This window comes from Camelina sativa, chromosome 11 (genome assembly GCF_000633955.1).
Source record: "Camelina sativa cultivar DH55 chromosome 11, Cs, whole genome shotgun sequence".
Classification (NCBI taxonomy): domain Eukaryota; kingdom Viridiplantae; phylum Streptophyta; class Magnoliopsida; order Brassicales; family Brassicaceae; genus Camelina; species Camelina sativa.
Window position 1 is genome coordinate 33,762,616 of NC_025695.1, and position 17,448 is coordinate 33,780,063.

The window sequence follows — 17,448 nt, forward strand, 5'->3', positions numbered from 1 at the left end:
AAAAAAAAAAAAAAAACTAAGTCTATCATATCTAGTATACCATATACTAACTCTAACAAAATATGAGGTATTCTAGTCAGATTTAAATCTATCGCAATAACCAACAATATCTCTACCATATTTTATAAGTCTACCGTTACATTTTTATAAATTTGTTAGATAAATCTATTAACTATATAAGTATACCAAAACAATCTATTAACAGCTTAAGTCGGTCAATTATATCTATTGCAACGGTTAATAAGTCTATCAAAAATATTTTCGCTACCAAAAAAATCTATCTAAAACCTCGCTCAATTAATAAGTCTATCATCAAACACAATTAATCTACCAAGTTAATCTACCGAGAACATAAATCTACCTAATTAATCTACTTTTCACATAAGTGTACCATCACTACAACTAAATTTTTCATTTTAATCTACCGTATACCTACAGTCTACCAACTTAATATACCAACTTTCTCTACCATTTTTATGTACCCGATTTATATACCATCAAACCAACGATAGACTTTCTCCCACTTTCCAATATTTTTTTTTCTTAATGGCATTTTCTATAGTTGCATTTTTTTCTAACACTAGTTTTAGGGGTACAAATGGTACATAAGTTATTATAGTAATTATCTAACCTTTTTGTACTACTCTAGTAATAAGGAAACAATTTAGTACTATTATAGTAATTTTCTCTAAATATATATATTAAAAGAAATTTTGTTATAAATATTTTATTAAAATGAGTTCTCCCGCAACATCGCAGGAGCTCATTACCTAGTATCAATTAATCACAAAATAGTTATTTACTGTAAACATGTTTGATACTTTTAGAATTGGAAAAAACCAAAGAAGTAACACTAAGAAAAAAAAATAGTTGACGAGGAAAATATTATCTCAATGATTGCTCTAAGTATTCTATGGTCAACTTTTCTTAATAATTCGCATTTATCCTTACACACACAAAAGAAAAAAAAAGTTGGATGCATTTGTTTGCAAAAAAAAATTTATGTGTATCTTTTAATTTAAATTTCTTTGGGATGAAAACCTATAAAGGAAAAAAAACAGTGTAGGGCACGTGCCCCACCCTCCCCTGCCTTGCATCCGCCTTTGGATTGTTGTATCTTTGAAAAGATTTATTGTAATTAAAAATTTAAGAGAAAAATCTAAATACTCTATAGCACTTTTCAAGTATGATTCAGTTATTCCGAATTCCCCATATCCCTCGAGTTACACTTTCACGTAAAATTAAGAAAAATACGCTAAAATAGCATTAAAATAAGTTTTATGGACAACTATATAACATATTTCATAAATTTCCAAAATAGTACTATTTAACTCATTAAAATATTTAAAATTAATTTTTAAAATTTTTGTTTTCAGGTTTGCGTTTTCAATTTTACATTAAGGGTGTAGCTTTGAGAGGTAAGTTTAGTATTTTTGAATTTAGAATTTAATTTTGAAAAATTAATTTTGAAATAAAGTATTTTTTTTGGAATTTTAGAGTTTTTGTGCTAAATTTGAAAAAAATAATTATTTTGATGGTATTTTAGAGAATCTCCGTTAAATTAAACCAAAATAGAAGGAGTACTTTCAAAACAAAATAAAAAGGTATGAAAACTTGTAATTAATGTAACTTTCAAGGGTAGTTAAGGAATTGAACTTAAGCTCCGACAATCTTTTTTTTTCTTTTTTTCCCTGTCTTGAAGACAAAGCTTTCTTCAATTCCTCGTCTCTCTATTATCACCCTGGGCGTTCGGCATTAACCGATCAAACCAAACCGAACAACCCGATTTTTTCGGTTATCGGAGCAAACCGAAGAAATTAAGTGTAACCGTTCGGCGCAATTGATCTGGGGAATCGGTTTTCGGTTTGGTTCGGTTCGGTAATCGGACCGATCGGTTGATTAGATTCCACAGCCATATATAAGTCTAACCCTAATTTTGTTTCTCTTCTTCTTCCCCTTTGCCTCCTGCAATTCCGAGAGAGAAACCTCACCAGTTATCTTGTTCTCCTTCTTCTCCGATCTAATCAATAATCATCATCACATATCTTCTCCTTTATCAATTCATCATCGACTACATCCTCTTTCATTCTCTCAAATCTCAGTCATGTTTAAGGTATATCATTTTCAGATTCAAGCTTTAACCACAAGATTGTTAAGGGTAAGCTCTTATTCTTTCTCCTTATTTGATTTTTCGTTTGTTTATTTGCTCTGTAAACTCTTCCTATGTCTTGATAACATCGATTTAGAGAACTTTAGAGCTAGAGTTTGAACTTCGAATTCAGAGATTATTCATTATGGTTATAGGTTTGTTACTTTGTTTAAGGTACTTGTGTTATGTTTATCTTTCTCGTTGTTAATCGATTTTCATGTAGTTTTGATGATGGCAGGTGAAAAAAATGACGCCCAAGAACCATCGATCTTCGCCGTTATAGCTAGATGCAGCTGCACACCATCATATCTCTGAAAACCCTAATGGATTTGGACTTAAAATTTGTTTTCAGATTCATTTAGGTCTATTATCTTCATTATTTTTATCTATATTAGGTCCATTATGAATTTGGTGGGTTTATTTGTTAATTTAGCCCATTAACATAATTTCTTTGTTTATTCGGTTTAAAATAACCGAACTAGAAAAAATCGGTTTAAATTTGTAAGTGATTTAAAATCTAATAACCGATCCGAATAAACCAAGTACCGATCAATTTGAACTGAATTTAATTTCAGTTCAATTCGGCAAGATTTTTCAAAAACCAAATTTTCTCAAAACCGAACAAACCGACCCGAATAACCCGAACACGCCAAACGCCCAGGGCGACTCTATTAGATCGATCGCAGAACAAAGAAAAAAAGAAAAAAACGAACTTCCGATTCAGTAAAGAAGGGTTTTTTAGTTATTAAATCTTCTTCGTTCGAGTAAAAAAAAAGATGAGCAGAGGAAGCGGCGGTGGCTACGATCGTCACATCACTATCTTCTCTCCAGAAGGTCGTCTCTTCCAAGTCGGTAAGTTAATCCAAACTCCTCTTCGACCTTTTTCTTTACAAGCCTTAGAAAAAAAAAATGATATAAGNGGTTTTCGGTTTGGTTCGGTTCGGTAATCGGACCGATCGGTTGATTAGATTCCACAGCCATATATAAGTCTAACCCTAATTTTGTTTCTCTTCTTCTTCCCCTTTGCCTCCTGCAATTCCGAGAGAGAAACCTCACCAGTTATCTTGTTCTCCTTCTTCTCCGATCTAATCAATAATCATCATCACATATCTTCTCCTTTATCAATTCATCATCGACTACATCCTCTTTCATTCTCTCAAATCTCAGTCATGTTTAAGGTATATCATTTTCAGATTCAAGCTTTAACCACAAGATTGTTAAGGGTAAGCTCTTATTCTTTCTCCTTATTTGATTTTTCGTTTGTTTATTTGCTCTGTAAACTCTTCCTATGTCTTGATAACATCGATTTAGAGAACTTTAGAGCTAGAGTTTGAACTTCGAATTCAGAGATTATTCATTATGGTTATAGGTTTGTTACTTTGTTTAAGGTACTTGTGTTATGTTTATCTTTCTCGTTGTTAATCGATTTTCATGTAGTTTTGATGATGGCAGGTGAAAAAAATGACGCCCAAGAACCATCGATCTTCGCCGTTATAGCTAGATGCAGCTGCACACCATCATATCTCTGAAAACCCTAATGGATTTGGACTTAAAATTTGTTTTCAGATTCATTTAGGTCTATTATCTTCATTATTTTTATCTATATTAGGTCCATTATGAATTTGGTGGGTTTATTTGTTAATTTAGCCCATTAACATAATTTCTTTGTTTATTCGGTTTAAAATAACCGAACTAGAAAAAATCGGTTTAAATTTGTAAGTGATTTAAAATCTAATAACCGATCCGAATAAACCAAGTACCGATCAATTTGAACTGAATTTAATTTCAGTTCAATTCGGCAAGATTTTTCAAAAACCAAATTTTCTCAAAACCGAACAAACCGACCCGAATAACCCGAACACGCCAAACGCCCAGGGCGACTCTATTAGATCGATCGCAGAACAAAGAAAAAAAGAAAAAAACGAACTTCCGATTCAGTAAAGAAGGGTTTTTTAGTTATTAAATCTTCTTCGTTCGAGTAAAAAAAAAGATGAGCAGAGGAAGCGGCGGTGGCTACGATCGTCACATCACTATCTTCTCTCCAGAAGGTCGTCTCTTCCAAGTCGGTAAGTTAATCCAAACTCCTCTTCGACCTTTTTCTTTACAAGCCTTAGAAAAAAAAAATGATATAAGTGGTTTCGAACTCTGTAGAGTATGCATTCAAAGCCGTGAAAGCAGCTGGAATCACATCGATCGGTGTTCGTGGAAAAGATTCAGTTTGCGTTGTTACCCAGAAGAAAGTTCCAGTGAGTTTCCCCTTTTTGTTACTCAAAGCTTGCATCTTGATCCAATAAATTCGAGATTTTGACTCTTTTTTGTCAGTTAAAAGTTTCGTTTTTGCAATTGTACAGGACAAGCTTTTAGATCAGTCAAGCGTAACTCACCTTTTCCCTGTAACCAAGTACCTTGGATTGTTAGCTACTGGCATTACAGGTCTGCTTTCAATATTTCTACAAAGCTTGTGTTTATCTAAAATCTGTAACCTTTAAATGGTATGATCCAGCTGATTCAAGGTCATTGGTGACACAAGCAAGAAATGAGGCGGCTGAGTTTAGGTTTCAATATGGATACGAGATGCCTGCCGACATTCTTGCTAAATGGTATACGATCTGTTGTGGATTCAAGCTGTAACTCTTATCTTCCTCTACGCTTGTGAAAGTATGTTACTGAAAAAGTTTACTAATTTTTGCGGACAGGATTGCCGATAAGTCACAGGTCTACACTCAACATGCTTACATGAGACCTCTTGGAGTAGGCAAGTCTGCATTCACTTACTTACCTATTGCATGTCTATATATTGGTTTCTTGCTAGTTATATTGAATTGAAGAAAAAGGCTCATTCTTGTTTTCTTTTGTCTTTCTGAAGTTGCCATGGTTCTCGGTATTGATGAAGAGAGAGGACCCCTGCTTTACAAGTGTGACCCAGCTGGACATTTTTACGGTCACAAGGTAATACCACTCTACTTGTTATGATGGCCTCCGTTTCCTCCCACCTTACTCGCATATTGATATCTAGGCTACTGCATTTACTGCTATCTTGCACTTGCTTCTTTTAAAAATTTAGGTTTTCTATTAATCGTATCTAACCAGAGATTGTTCTGAGAAAAGCTCTCAATGTTTGTCTTATTGTTTCCTTACATAATTTAATCTTTTTGTGGAGAGCTAGGGGATAGTTTCTTTTGGTTGTTGTTATTGGTTCACTATGTAGGTGAAAAAACCCATTGAGCACCTATTAACATGGATGGTAAATATGTACCTTCTGGACCATGTACCCACGATCTTAGGAAGGCTACAATGTCAGATGTTATTGTTCCATGGAAATAAGAGTCTCAACTAATAAGCAAACATATGATGCAGGCAACTAGTGCTGGTGTGAAAGAGCAAGAAGCTATCAATTTCTTGGAGAAGAAAATGAAAGAAAACCCTGCTTTCACATATGATGAAACAGTGCAGGTAAGTCACTGCCGATCCTCTTCTTTATTTTCTCCTTTAGAGTTGCATATAGGAAACAACTTTTAAAAAGCATTTAATACCATTTTTGTCTATCGGTGCTTCCTTTGCTATGTTCATATTTGATATTTGCATACACTTTTAAAAAGCTTTAATATTAGGAACCAAGATTCTGAGAAAAATAACTTAGCTCATTATTTCTGACTTTGAGTTATCCTACTTTTGTAGACTGCCATATCCGCTCTGCAATCTGTTCTTCAAGAAGACTTCAAGGCAACTGAGATTGAGGTATCACTCTTCCACTCTGTACTCCTTTTTTTGTATTTATGTTGCCAAAAAGTAGTATTTTAGGTCGTATCAATGAATTGTTAAAGGTTTTTAAATTGATGTAAATATACTCCCTGGCCATTGTTTGGTTTTGGCAGGTGGGAGTTGTGAGAGCTGATAACCGTATCTTCCGTTCCCTGGAAACGGAGGAGATTGAGGAGCATTTGACGGCCATTAGTGAGCGCGACTGATCACTACTTTTCGATGTAACATTGAATCAGACTCTTATAATGCATCTCTTTCTTTCGCTTAAAATCTTCAAGATTCACGACTATACACGGAACAACACGCACGTTACATTAGACTGAATCTAGGAAAGAGTTCAAAAAGAAAAAGAAAAAGGAAAGAGCAATTTGGAGAATTCTTAAAGTGATGTACCAATCAACAACTTGTAGATTCGCCGTAGATATGAATATGATCAAGAACTGCGATTACAAAAACTGAATGAGAGGCAGGGTCATTTTCATTACCATCGGTCAATTCCTCACTTCTTTGTAATTAGTGATTTTAATCTCCAACTATAGATTACGCAGGAAAATTCTCAAACGTATAGTTGATTTCATAAATCAGGTTTAAATTAGTCAACCATTTATAATAAAAAAATGTGCATTATAAAAACATATAAAAACCTATAGAACCAAAGTATATAATTTGGCCATTTCACTTACTAAGAAGTGTATTTTCCCGAAAAATAATAAAAAGGTGTATTTTTAAAAATATAATCTTATGAAAAGGTATTTTCGGGAAAAAATAAAAACAGATAGAACCAAATAAGATACGGGAAATTGTGAAGTGACCTTAGTGCAGTGGCAGAAGGTAAGTTTATTTGTAGAAGATACCATCACACCAGGAATCCAGTCCCGTTTCCTACGAATGTAGGAATTTGGCTAATAGGCCGGCCAGTTATGGCCCAATAGTTGAGAAAAAAAAAAAAAATACGGGAAATTAAAACCCATAATAATTTCTTTGTTAGTTACAATTAGATAGAACCAAATAAGCAAATCTCTTTGTTACGACTTACACATTATATCTGTCTATATATATAAAAAAAAGTACATTTCGCAAATTAAAAACCATGATTTCTTTTTGACAACAGCAATGACGATGATTATGGATCTTTCTCGGGATTTGATAGAGGAGATACTCTCTAGAGTTCCTATAACTTCTCTACCAGCGGTGAGATCTGCTTGCAAAAGATGGAATGGTTTATCTAAAGATAAGAGTTTTACAAAGAAGTACTCTGATGATAAAGCAGCCAAAGAGTTTTTGCTGATCATGTTTTATGATTCTAGGGTTTCTCTTATTGGCGTCAATCTCCATGAAATCTTTAACCATGAAGACTTGTTTGATACATCTTGTATAAAGAAGATAGGTAATTTACTTAACCAAGTCGAGATGTCTGAAGTCTTTCAGTGTGACGGCTTATTGTTATGCGTCACCAAGGTCATGCCAAGGCTTGTGGCATGGAACCCGTACTTGGGGCAAGTCAGGTGGGTTCTAGCTAGAAGAAAATTCCACATATTAGATAAGTTTGCTATTGGATATGACAACAGCAACAACGTTTACAAAATCTTGTGGTTTTGGTTTCGTTACGAACATATTACTAGCAACAGAATAACTGATTGTGAAATCTACAATTTTAAGTCTAATTCATGGAGGGTTCTTGATGTCTTTCCCAGTGATTGTGATATAGAGTCTCATCAACGCAGCGTGTCTTTGAAAGGAAACACTTACTTTGTTGCTCGGCAAAGTTTTGGGGAGAAAAAATATGGGTTAGTCTGTTTTGATTTTACAAGAGAGAGATTTGGACCTCATCTTCATCTGCCGTTTGACTATGTTTTCAAAGATACTGTGACTCTATCTTCTGTTAGAGAAGAGCAACTTGCAGTGCTACTTAAACGCAGCAGAGATACATATGAGATGGAGATATGGATTACGACTAATATCGAGCCCAACACAGTGTCGTGGAGGAAGTTCTTGGCAGTAAAAGATGAAAGCATCTTGAATCCAATAAGATATATTGGACTTGAACGTTGCAGTTTCTTCTTTATTGACGAAGAGAAGAAAGCCGTGGTGGTTTTTGTTAGAGACAAAGAAAAAAGAAACAAGAACGTAGCTTACGTGATTCGAGAGGACGGATGCTCCAAAGAAATGGTTCTCGGGGAATCCAATCATCCGCCACTAATGTGCTCTTATGTTCCAAGTTCGGTGCAGATCCATAAAGGTCCAGTACGTGCAGGTAGCAAAAGGAAAAGATGAGAGTACAAGTCCATTACTATTAATTTATATATGTATTACAATACCTTATTTGCTTCTTGCATGATCCTCTTTTTTCATTCTTTTTTGTTTTGTTTTTTCTTCCGTCAAGTGTAATCATGTTCTTTTGATCAGAAACTAAAATTGGGTACTTGGATCCGTTGTAGTTGGTATAGGACTTTCTCCTTTGTAATTTTGATTTTGAGAATTTCACCCATCCGGCTTGTTCTATATGTGATGCTGCATCGGATATATAAAGCCAAATACTATCTGACATGGTACATGTGCTCAGGGTGCTACTGTAGATCAAGAAAAAGAAGTTTCAGACCCATAATTTCTTAAATTGTTTTGTTTTCTTGTATCTTCGTTGTTTGTTTACTTTACTCACATGAAAGTAAAGTAAAAGAAGGCCGGTTTTAGTTTTTGCCAGCGGTAGTGCATATATTTTATTAGTAGTAGCTATCAGAATCTAGACTGCAGTTTCGTGTGTAAACGTTTACGAAAAGTAGGGGGTCGACTCGACTTCTTTTCTTGGGCCCAAATGAATAAATATAAAGATGCGGCTGTGTAGGATACTCAATGCCTAGTTGCCTACACATATAAAACCTCCACATGCTAACTAATTAAGCGGGATCGAACAGCTATTTTAAGTCTACTTGGCCAACTCGAAACAGAACCACTGCTTTTCCCTGCAATCACAATAATATTGGTGACAACTGACAACCAAGTGGCTCAAAATCTAGGAGATATAGGTCTAAAAACAGTTTTTTTTCTTAATATAAAATGAATGTATTTATCTAAGAGATGCTCTTTTAATTTCCACTTTCCGTTAGATCGTATAAATGAGAGTTACTAAATTGACGTGGTGGACTCTCAAACAAAAGTAGTTCGACCTAACCAATCAGAGACATAAAAAGTGTAATTAATTGTCACGATCTCAAACATTGACCTCTTTAGTTTTTATACAAACTAGATAAACACCCGCGCTACACTCCGGGATTTTTTTTAAAAATTAAATTTATTTTAATATTAATATATTACTATGATTAGTAAAAAAATTAAAAGCACCTAAAATTTTAATAGTTTTTATTGATATTTGTAGACATTAATAAATACATGTTATATATTACTTTTACAAAATAATAAGTGTAATGTATAGTCAATCTTAGTATTTATTTTATTCTCTCTTCTTATGTAAATAGCTTTTAACAAATTTTTGATATATTTTATATATTTTTCAAGACTAAAATACTTCAAAAACTATAGATTCTTTAGATTTAAAAATATTTATGATGCACAACAATAATTTAAATTGCAAAGGAAATATTTAATATAGTAGATCATAATAATTATTTAAAAAATCACTTAATAATTTATTTTAAACCAATTGATTATTTAATATAAAAATATTTTTCCAAAAATGTTAGATCTCTTCTTTTTTGGACTTTTAAAGTTATTAATCGATTCCATAACTCAAGGCTAATAACATACAAAAAATACACAGTCTGAACGTTAGCGGAATACTAAAATAATTTGACTATTATTCCAACGCAATCACACGTTATAAATATATATAAGAATATAAATTTTATATATAGATATATATGTCACTTTTATTTATAAACATGTTTTCTGCTTTGATATATTCGAATAATAATTTAATATTATAGAGTGAGACTATAATTTACAAAACTGAAATAATCATATTGAACTCTTTATGAAAGATGTTGTCTACTTTTTAAAATTTTAGTATAAAAATGATGTGTATTATTTCTTTTAACTCTGTTGGTACATATTTTTAACGCGGTGTTAGCTTTAAAATGCTTTAAACTAAGTGTTCTTATTTGTTATATTTTCATTATATTTCATTTTCAAAGAGGTTTACATACCCTCAAGAGCTCACTTCAGCTTTTATACTTTTTTTTCTTTGAATTTATATTTTCATTACGCTAGTAAAGCTCTTAAAATAGTCTATATAAAAAAATTTACTATCATCCATTTCACTTTTTTTTTCTTTGTAATACTTGGAATCAACAATGAGATAGAAATAAAATTTGAAAATTTCCAAATTAATAATGCTAGATTAATTGTAGAAAAAATCTATATATATATATATATATATTTGTTGTATATTTAATTTATTTTTATTTTTCTTTCTACAAATTAAAAATCTATGCGTCATCCACAATTTTTAAAATGATGAAGTCTATTATTTGTTTTAATTTTATTGGTTATCTTTTAAAAATTATGTTTTTAATTAAAAACTGATGTGGCAAGTTGAAAAGCTGATGTGTATTAATTAAAATATTTTGGTTGGTTAAGGCCTTGAATGGAAGCCTCTTATTTGCGTAATTGATAAACAGATTTTGAAAAACGCACTTCGTTTACCATTCAACATTTTTTTAATAAGTTTTTGGTTTTGCAAAATAGAAAAAAAAGTGATAAGTGCGGTTTTGGGAAGATAAATAAGGTATGGACCACACTTAAAAACCAAAACAATTTTTATCTAGCGGTTTTACAAATTACGCACTTGGTTATATATACTTTTAATTTTTAATTTTTGTTATTGTTAACAATATTATATATCTATTAATTTTCTTCCACTAGTATATACTTCTATGATAGATATATAAGTTCTATCTAGTATTAGTATCTCTTTTCTACTATCTTTCCTTTCATATCATTGTTATACAATATTAAAATAATATTGTATTTTAATAATTAGAGATATTAGGTTTTATACAGTTATATTTACTTATGTTAGATATATTTTATATAAAAAATCTATTTACAAAATCTATGAAATATATTACAATTATACCTTATGTTAAATATATATATATAATTATTAATACAAAATAAATTGAAATATATAATTATACTAATTATTAATAAAATAATATGAAATCCGCACTCCAAATAGTTTTTCACCAATCAAAAGTTATTTTGTACCGCTTATTTTGTATTAACCGCACTTGTCCCGCAAATATATTTGTCCCGCACATACCGCAGTTGAACTGTACCGCACTAGCAAATTCTTTATCCCGCACTACTAAATCCGCGGTTACCATTCGGACCCTAAGTCTTTAAATGATGTGTGAGCTTCATATTTCACCAAAATGTTGATGTGTGAGCACTGGAGAGAAACTTCTTGTACTTTTATTGTATTGATTGTAGTGGAGTGTTCTACAAGTTCTAGTACAAATAAGACGGAACTTTAACTGGGGTACACGGCCAAAATCAACCCCAACTTTTTGTCAAACGCTTTTTCATATCTAAATTTCAATACCCTGCAAATAACAACCTAAACCGTGTTAAAATTTAAATATTCTACCTGAACTATATGAAATGTTGTCAATTTTCAACATATATTCGAACGGTGTTAAATTAGAGTTTAACAGTACTGAGTTAGACGACTTGTAGCGTCCATCTAGCACTGAGATTGATTAAAACAACGTCGTTTTGGTCATTTTTGGTATGTTGTGGTTGCTACGAAATGACCAAAACAACGTCGTTTTAGTTAGTTCTAGTGCCACATGGACGTCACATGTCGTCTAATACAGTTCTGTTAAACTCCTATTTAAAATTATTCGAACAAATGTTGAAATTGACAACATTTCATATAGTTCAAGTAGAAAATTTGAATTTTAACACCGTTCAGATTGTTATTTGCAGAGTACTAAAGTTTAGGTATGAAAAAGCGTTCAGAAAATAGTTGAAGTTGATTTTGGCTATTTTCCCACTTTAACTGCTGCTTTGTTAAAAACTAATTTCAAAAAAGATTTTCACTGATTTTTAATATGTTTTCAAAGATTTTCACCTCTGCTGCTCTAAATTCTTTATATATAGCCTTGAGCGCGCTGATGAATAAGACGGAACTTTAACTGCTGCTTTGTTCATCATTTGGAAAACATTGGTTCTTCTACCTTTCCATAGAGTCCAAAATCTTTTGATATGAGTCACGGAAAGGTCTTCAACGGATGCCAAACTTCATAATCTTTGAAACTGTCATGAAACAAATTTTTATCGTGTTTTTGTCTATTATCACTCAAAATCTTTCTTGAATATCTATTAAAAACATATTAAAAATCAGTGAAAATTAGCGATGTTATCAATTTCTTAATCGAGAATGCTTGTTTCCACTTTTTCAACCGCTGTCTTTTTTAATATGGTTGTGCTATGGCTTGATCTCAAAAGACTGATTAGTCCGTATTTATCATGTGCATGGAAAGACTAATCATTTTGCCCATGGATTAGCAAACTATGCTTGTTCTCTTCCTTTACGTTTTCATGTTTTGGATGTTAACCCTGATTGTGTTCAAGATATTATTTTTGAGGACATTGTTGGTGGCACTCGGCCACGGATGGTCGTCTGTAGTCTTTTTTCTTTTCTAATAATAATAATATGAGGGGAGATCTCCCCCTCTCCTACAAAAAAAAAAAAGTTAAAAAAGACCAAAGACCCAAAACCGCTTTATCAAAATAAAAACGATAAACAAAAGTAAAAACGAAAAAGCATTCTTGAGTATTTTTTTTTATAAAGTGATTTTGGGTCTTTGGTCTTTCTTTTCTTAACTCTTTATAATAAATTTAACCCATAATTTACGTTCTCTCAACTAAAATAAACTGTGAGGTTGTGGTCTCTCTACTTAAATCATGTTTGGTCTTTTTATTATCCAATTTATATGCCTATGGGTAAGTTCCATGAACATACCAACAGAAATTGTACGGATATGACCAAGAAATTGCACCATAGAAGACTCTCTCTACTAAACCGAGAAAGAACTCCCGGTTTAAATTCAGCTAATACGACTTAGTTAACGGTCTAATCAAACCAAAGGTTGGTCCCCCCTATATAAATTTGCAATCTAAAACATCTCTCCCTCTCTACCACCACTTCGAATTCCACCAACTCCATTGCAGGAGCGGAGCTCGCTCCGATCATGTCATCTTTCTCCGACGAAACAATCCCGAGCCACCAACCAATCGTCGTACGTATCTCTCTTCTTATTCTCATGAACTAATTTAAAAAAAAAAAAAAACTGAATTAGATTTGTCTACAAATTGCAGCTTGGTTGTGGTCAACTCTGTCTTGATTACTTAGTCACAGTATCGTCTTTCCCAAATCCAGATCAGAAGATCCGGTGCACGAGCTCCAAGGTCCATAACGCACATCTTTCTTGACTCTGCGTTGACTTTATATAATTTTGTAGTTCTGGAGAGATTTTGAGTTTTCTATGTGTTTTCATATCTGCAGGTCCAAGGAGGAGGAAACACTGGCAACTCTTTAACATGTGTTGCTCGTTTGGGTTTTCCTTGTCGAATCTTAGCTAAGGTTCTTTTTACAATTTCTCTTTCTGTGTTCAAGTCTTTGGTACTGTTTTGGATATTTGTCTTGTTGTTAATGTAGTGGCAAGAAAGGTCATAGGAAAGTCAAAATTGTAGTTCTTACACTTTAGTAGGTGAAAATTTTAGTTGGAAACTGCAAAAAATGTAGCCTTTGACTTGAACCAAAATATCAAGTTATAGTTAGATAACAGAGTTTGTGTGTTTTCACAAGGGAATTTTGGATATGGTTTTAGGTTGCTGATGATTCTCAAGGACGTTATATGGTTGAGGAACTCGAATCTAGCGGCGTGGATACTTCGTTTTGTTTGGTATGATCATGATAAAAAGTTTTTTTTTTTTTTTGATACAATGTATATCAATTCAATGTAGAGATGATATAATAAAACACATAGCTCTTTTTGTTTACCATTGTCTCAGAATGCTAAAGATGGAGCTTCTCATTTTAATTACGTCATTGTAGATAACCAAACGTGGGTAAATTATAACCTTTGTTGTTTGTTCTGTTCTGTGATCTAGTTTTGCATTTTCTATCATGCAATGTTATATGCTGTAACATATTTTTTAATCGAATTTTGAAGTTTCCTGAAACGAAATTTATAGGAATACGCGTACGTGTATATACACTCCAGGATATCCTCCTTTGCTCCCAGATGACCTTACTGAATCTCTCCTTTTATCTGTGCTTGATGGAGTAAGAGTTCTTTATGTAAATGGAAGGTCCCGTGAAGCCGAATTGCTTCTTGCGCAAAAGGTGTGTGTTTTGCTCTCGTTCTTGCACAGTTTAGAAAATCTGTTTTGTTCACCTGATTCATTCAAACATTACCACATCAGGTCATACTGAAAACTTGTAGTAAGAGACTTTTTTCTTGTGTCAGGCACATAGCAAGAATATATCCATCTTAATTAATGCAGAGAAACGAAGGGCAGGGCTAGATGAGCTCCTTAGCTTAGCTGATTACGCCATTTGCTCTACTAACTTCCCTCAGGTGAGAGTGTTCTCGTAAACGTTTCTATAGTCTACGAATCCATTGGTTTATATATAGGTTGTGATGTGAATATTAGAGCATCATATCAAAGCATATTGGCATACGAGTATACTGTATTGATAATTAGTGAATCTATTAGTATGATTAAATGTTGGGACCATAATGGTTTTTGTGGTTAGAAAGAGTGATGAAAGTTTCTAAAAGCTGAATATGTGGAATCTATAACTTATGAGTGGAAATGAACCTATGTGTACTTCTGCTAAACTTGAAGGCTCATTTACTCTTTATGATTGGTTTGTAACTAGTTACACATGTTCTTGCATCGAAACTGTGTCACACTTGGTGTATATAAAGCTTAATAATAGTTGATTGGAAAAACAGGATTGGACAGAGTCACCATCATCTCCCAGTGCACTTCTCTCTATGCTCATTAGATTACCAAAGCTAAAATTCGTGATCATGACTTTGGGGGAACACGGTTGTGTGATGCTCGAGAGATGTTCCGATGGTGTGTTTATTCTCGACTTCCCTTTTTGCAATTATCCAATGATCACAGTTCTTAACTTAGAGGATCACTCATGTTCTCCATAATTGGCCGCCATTGGTGGTATCTACAGAGGTTTCAGGTTCAGAAGAAGAGACAGACATAGATGAATTACACGAGTCTCTGAAGCAAAACACAGACTATACAAGTTTGTTACCGGTCTGCAATTCATCGGTAAATAAACGTTTTAAAGATCCATAATTTTCTAACAAGTTCCACTTATTCATTTCTTTTACCATATTCAGCTAGTGACTAGACTGGGAGGGAATGTTACAGGGAGATTAGTTATAGTAACAGCTGAGAAAATACCTTCATCGGAACTTATAGACACAACCGGTGCCGGAGATGCGTTTACCGGAGCTTTGCTCTATGGTAATAATACGCTTCACTACTAACCCAAGTGTTAACTAAAGAGATATTTGGCAAAATGATACATTTTTCAAACATAATTAGGAAGAAGATACATTTACAATTTACAATTAGAAAAATCCACATTTAACACTATTTGATTATTTTCTCAGCCTTTTTTGCCATTCAATAATCTTTCTAATTACATTTCATGCCATAATACAATTACTCTCCTTTTCTTCCTATTTCTTAATTTTTTCAAATTAATATAATTTTTTTAGAAAACTTCTTAGATACAAAAAAAATATATAGTTTTTTCTTTACAATTTGATATGAATTTTGTTTAATAATTTTTAAATATATTATATAAATCTTTTGTATATGTAGACATTTTAAGTGTAAAGATGTCTATACACCTTATTAAGTGTACAAATGTCTGTACACATTCTTAAATGTATAGATGTAATTTTTACAAAACCATTATGGTATATACATCCAAAATCTTAAGAATTAAACAAATTACATCAAAATTAAACAAATTACATTTGTACACTTAATAATGTGTACAGACGTGTACATACATATGTACACTTAATATGGTGTACGGATATACAATTTGTAAAAAATATTTAACATTATTAAATAAAATCATCAAACAATATGCATATCAAATTGTAAAGAAAAAAACATAGATTTTTATATATCTGAAATTTTTTAAAAAACAAATTTTAATTAGCCAATTTTTTTGTTTTTAGATCGTATGGAATATAATAAAGAAGAAAAATAAACTCATGCTTCCCTCTCTTCTCTCTCCTCTAACGAAACCAAAAACACATGTAGAACTAACTAGTAATCTCCACCAATGTCCTCTGTCCCACCATTGTGCTCTATCTCTCCTATTCTCTATCTTTTAACACCCTGTTTTTTCTGTTTTAAATAGTGATAGTACCAAACACCCAATTAAGTTCTAAACACGTATTAAAACCCCAAGAATGCATTGAGCCGGGCGTAAACCGACTACAATCTTCATTCTTGTTCTTTTTTTTTACTTACAGGTTTGTGTACGGAAATGGCTACAGAAAAAATGTTGACATTTTCATCTCGAGTCGTAAGTTTGGTTCTTCTTTTGTTTTATTCCGACGTGATTTTTAAAAAAGCTAGCGTCACACGCGTTTTGATAGGAATTGTGATTGAAGGATTTGCGTTTGAGATTTGTTGTAGGCTGCTTGCTGCTGCAGAGGTTTAGGAGCTCGAACTAGTCTTCCGTTTCGTACTGATCCAAACCTTGCAACGTTCTTAGCAACACCACCGTAACTTTTCTTTTGTCATCTTGACGTCTCAGCTCAATAGACCCAAGGTCTTAAATTGCGTTTGTACTTTATTTGGTATAAAAATGAAATAAAAATAAAAGATTATATGTTGCGGGAAATGCCAAGTCAGATTCTCGTTTGCGTGACACCGTCTTACATTACGTGTACCATGTGAACAAAGTACTGATGGAAAAGAAATAATTCAAATCATATTGGGTGTAAATGCCTAAATGGTAAGATACAGTATATAGCAATAAGAAATTACGAATGTCTAGTTTAATTATTAAAATAAAAATAACTACAGGATAGTTTCACATATACTAAAAAGAAAACAATTAAAAGTTTTATTTTTACTTTTCATTAATATACAATATCAGTTTCATTAATTGATACTTAAAAAAAAATAGAGATAAAACGAATATTATTGATTATTAGACCTTTTAGATTCTAAAACGTTTGGCATTTACATAAACTGAAAAAAAAAATTGTTCTTTTGTTGAATTTCGGTGTATAATAATTATGGTAAGATCTTTATACCATTAAGAAGAATGGATTAAAAAATGATACTTTTCTTTATAAAGAAATAAAAAATTTGTCCCAAAAATATATATCGCGAACGGACAAAACTGGTTTAGCGTGTCGGAAGGAAACCTAGCTCCGTGATTATGCAAAATCAAAGGGTACTTTAGGAATAAAAGATATGTCTTAATCAATGTCTTAATTGAAAAA

General features: G+C 32.4%; 3 protein-coding genes across 9 annotated transcripts; all 3 read left to right on the forward strand.

Moving 5' to 3' along the window:
• Window positions 2,815–6,228, forward strand: LOC104725061 (proteasome subunit alpha type-6-B-like). 2 transcript variants are annotated; one of them, XM_010443656.2, is made up of 9 exons: window positions 2,815–3,001; window positions 4,301–4,395; window positions 4,501–4,582; window positions 4,653–4,749; window positions 4,846–4,904; window positions 5,016–5,098; window positions 5,507–5,602; window positions 5,828–5,887; window positions 6,025–6,228. In XM_010443656.2, the coding sequence occupies exons 1-9, from the start codon at window positions 2,926–2,928 to the stop codon at window positions 6,115–6,117; spliced, it is 741 nt and encodes a 246-aa protein (XP_010441958.1). In that variant the 5' UTR covers window positions 2,815–2,925; the 3' UTR covers window positions 6,118–6,228. The 2 variants fall into 2 exon arrangements, with proteins under 2 accessions (XP_010441958.1, XP_010441957.1); XM_010443655.2 differs by lacking the exon at window positions 2,815–3,001 and adding an exon at window positions 4,032–4,215.
• On the forward strand, window positions 7,025–8,390 carry LOC104725062 (putative F-box protein At3g19560). The gene has a single exon (XM_019232027.1). It carries the CDS (start codon window positions 7,025–7,027, stop codon window positions 8,183–8,185), a length of 1,161 nt encoding a protein of 386 aa, XP_019087572.1. The 3' UTR covers window positions 8,186–8,390.
• On the forward strand, window positions 13,045–16,867 carry LOC104725063 (ketohexokinase). Of its 6 annotated transcripts, XM_010443659.2 has the most exons (12): window positions 13,048–13,173; window positions 13,253–13,342; window positions 13,440–13,517; window positions 13,765–13,839; window positions 13,949–14,001; window positions 14,132–14,282; window positions 14,407–14,517; window positions 14,899–15,025; window positions 15,135–15,235; window positions 15,307–15,433; window positions 16,465–16,517; window positions 16,631–16,867. In XM_010443659.2, exons 1-12 carry the CDS (start codon window positions 13,126–13,128, stop codon window positions 16,721–16,723), a joined length of 1,107 nt encoding a protein of 368 aa, XP_010441961.1. In that variant the 5' UTR covers window positions 13,048–13,125; the 3' UTR covers window positions 16,724–16,867. The 6 variants fall into 6 exon arrangements, with proteins under 6 accessions (XP_019087734.1, XP_019087733.1, XP_010441961.1 ...); XM_019232189.1 differs by having other exon boundaries at window positions 13,045–13,173; window positions 15,135–15,220; window positions 16,465–16,867; XM_019232188.1 differs by having other exon boundaries at window positions 13,046–13,173; window positions 16,465–16,867.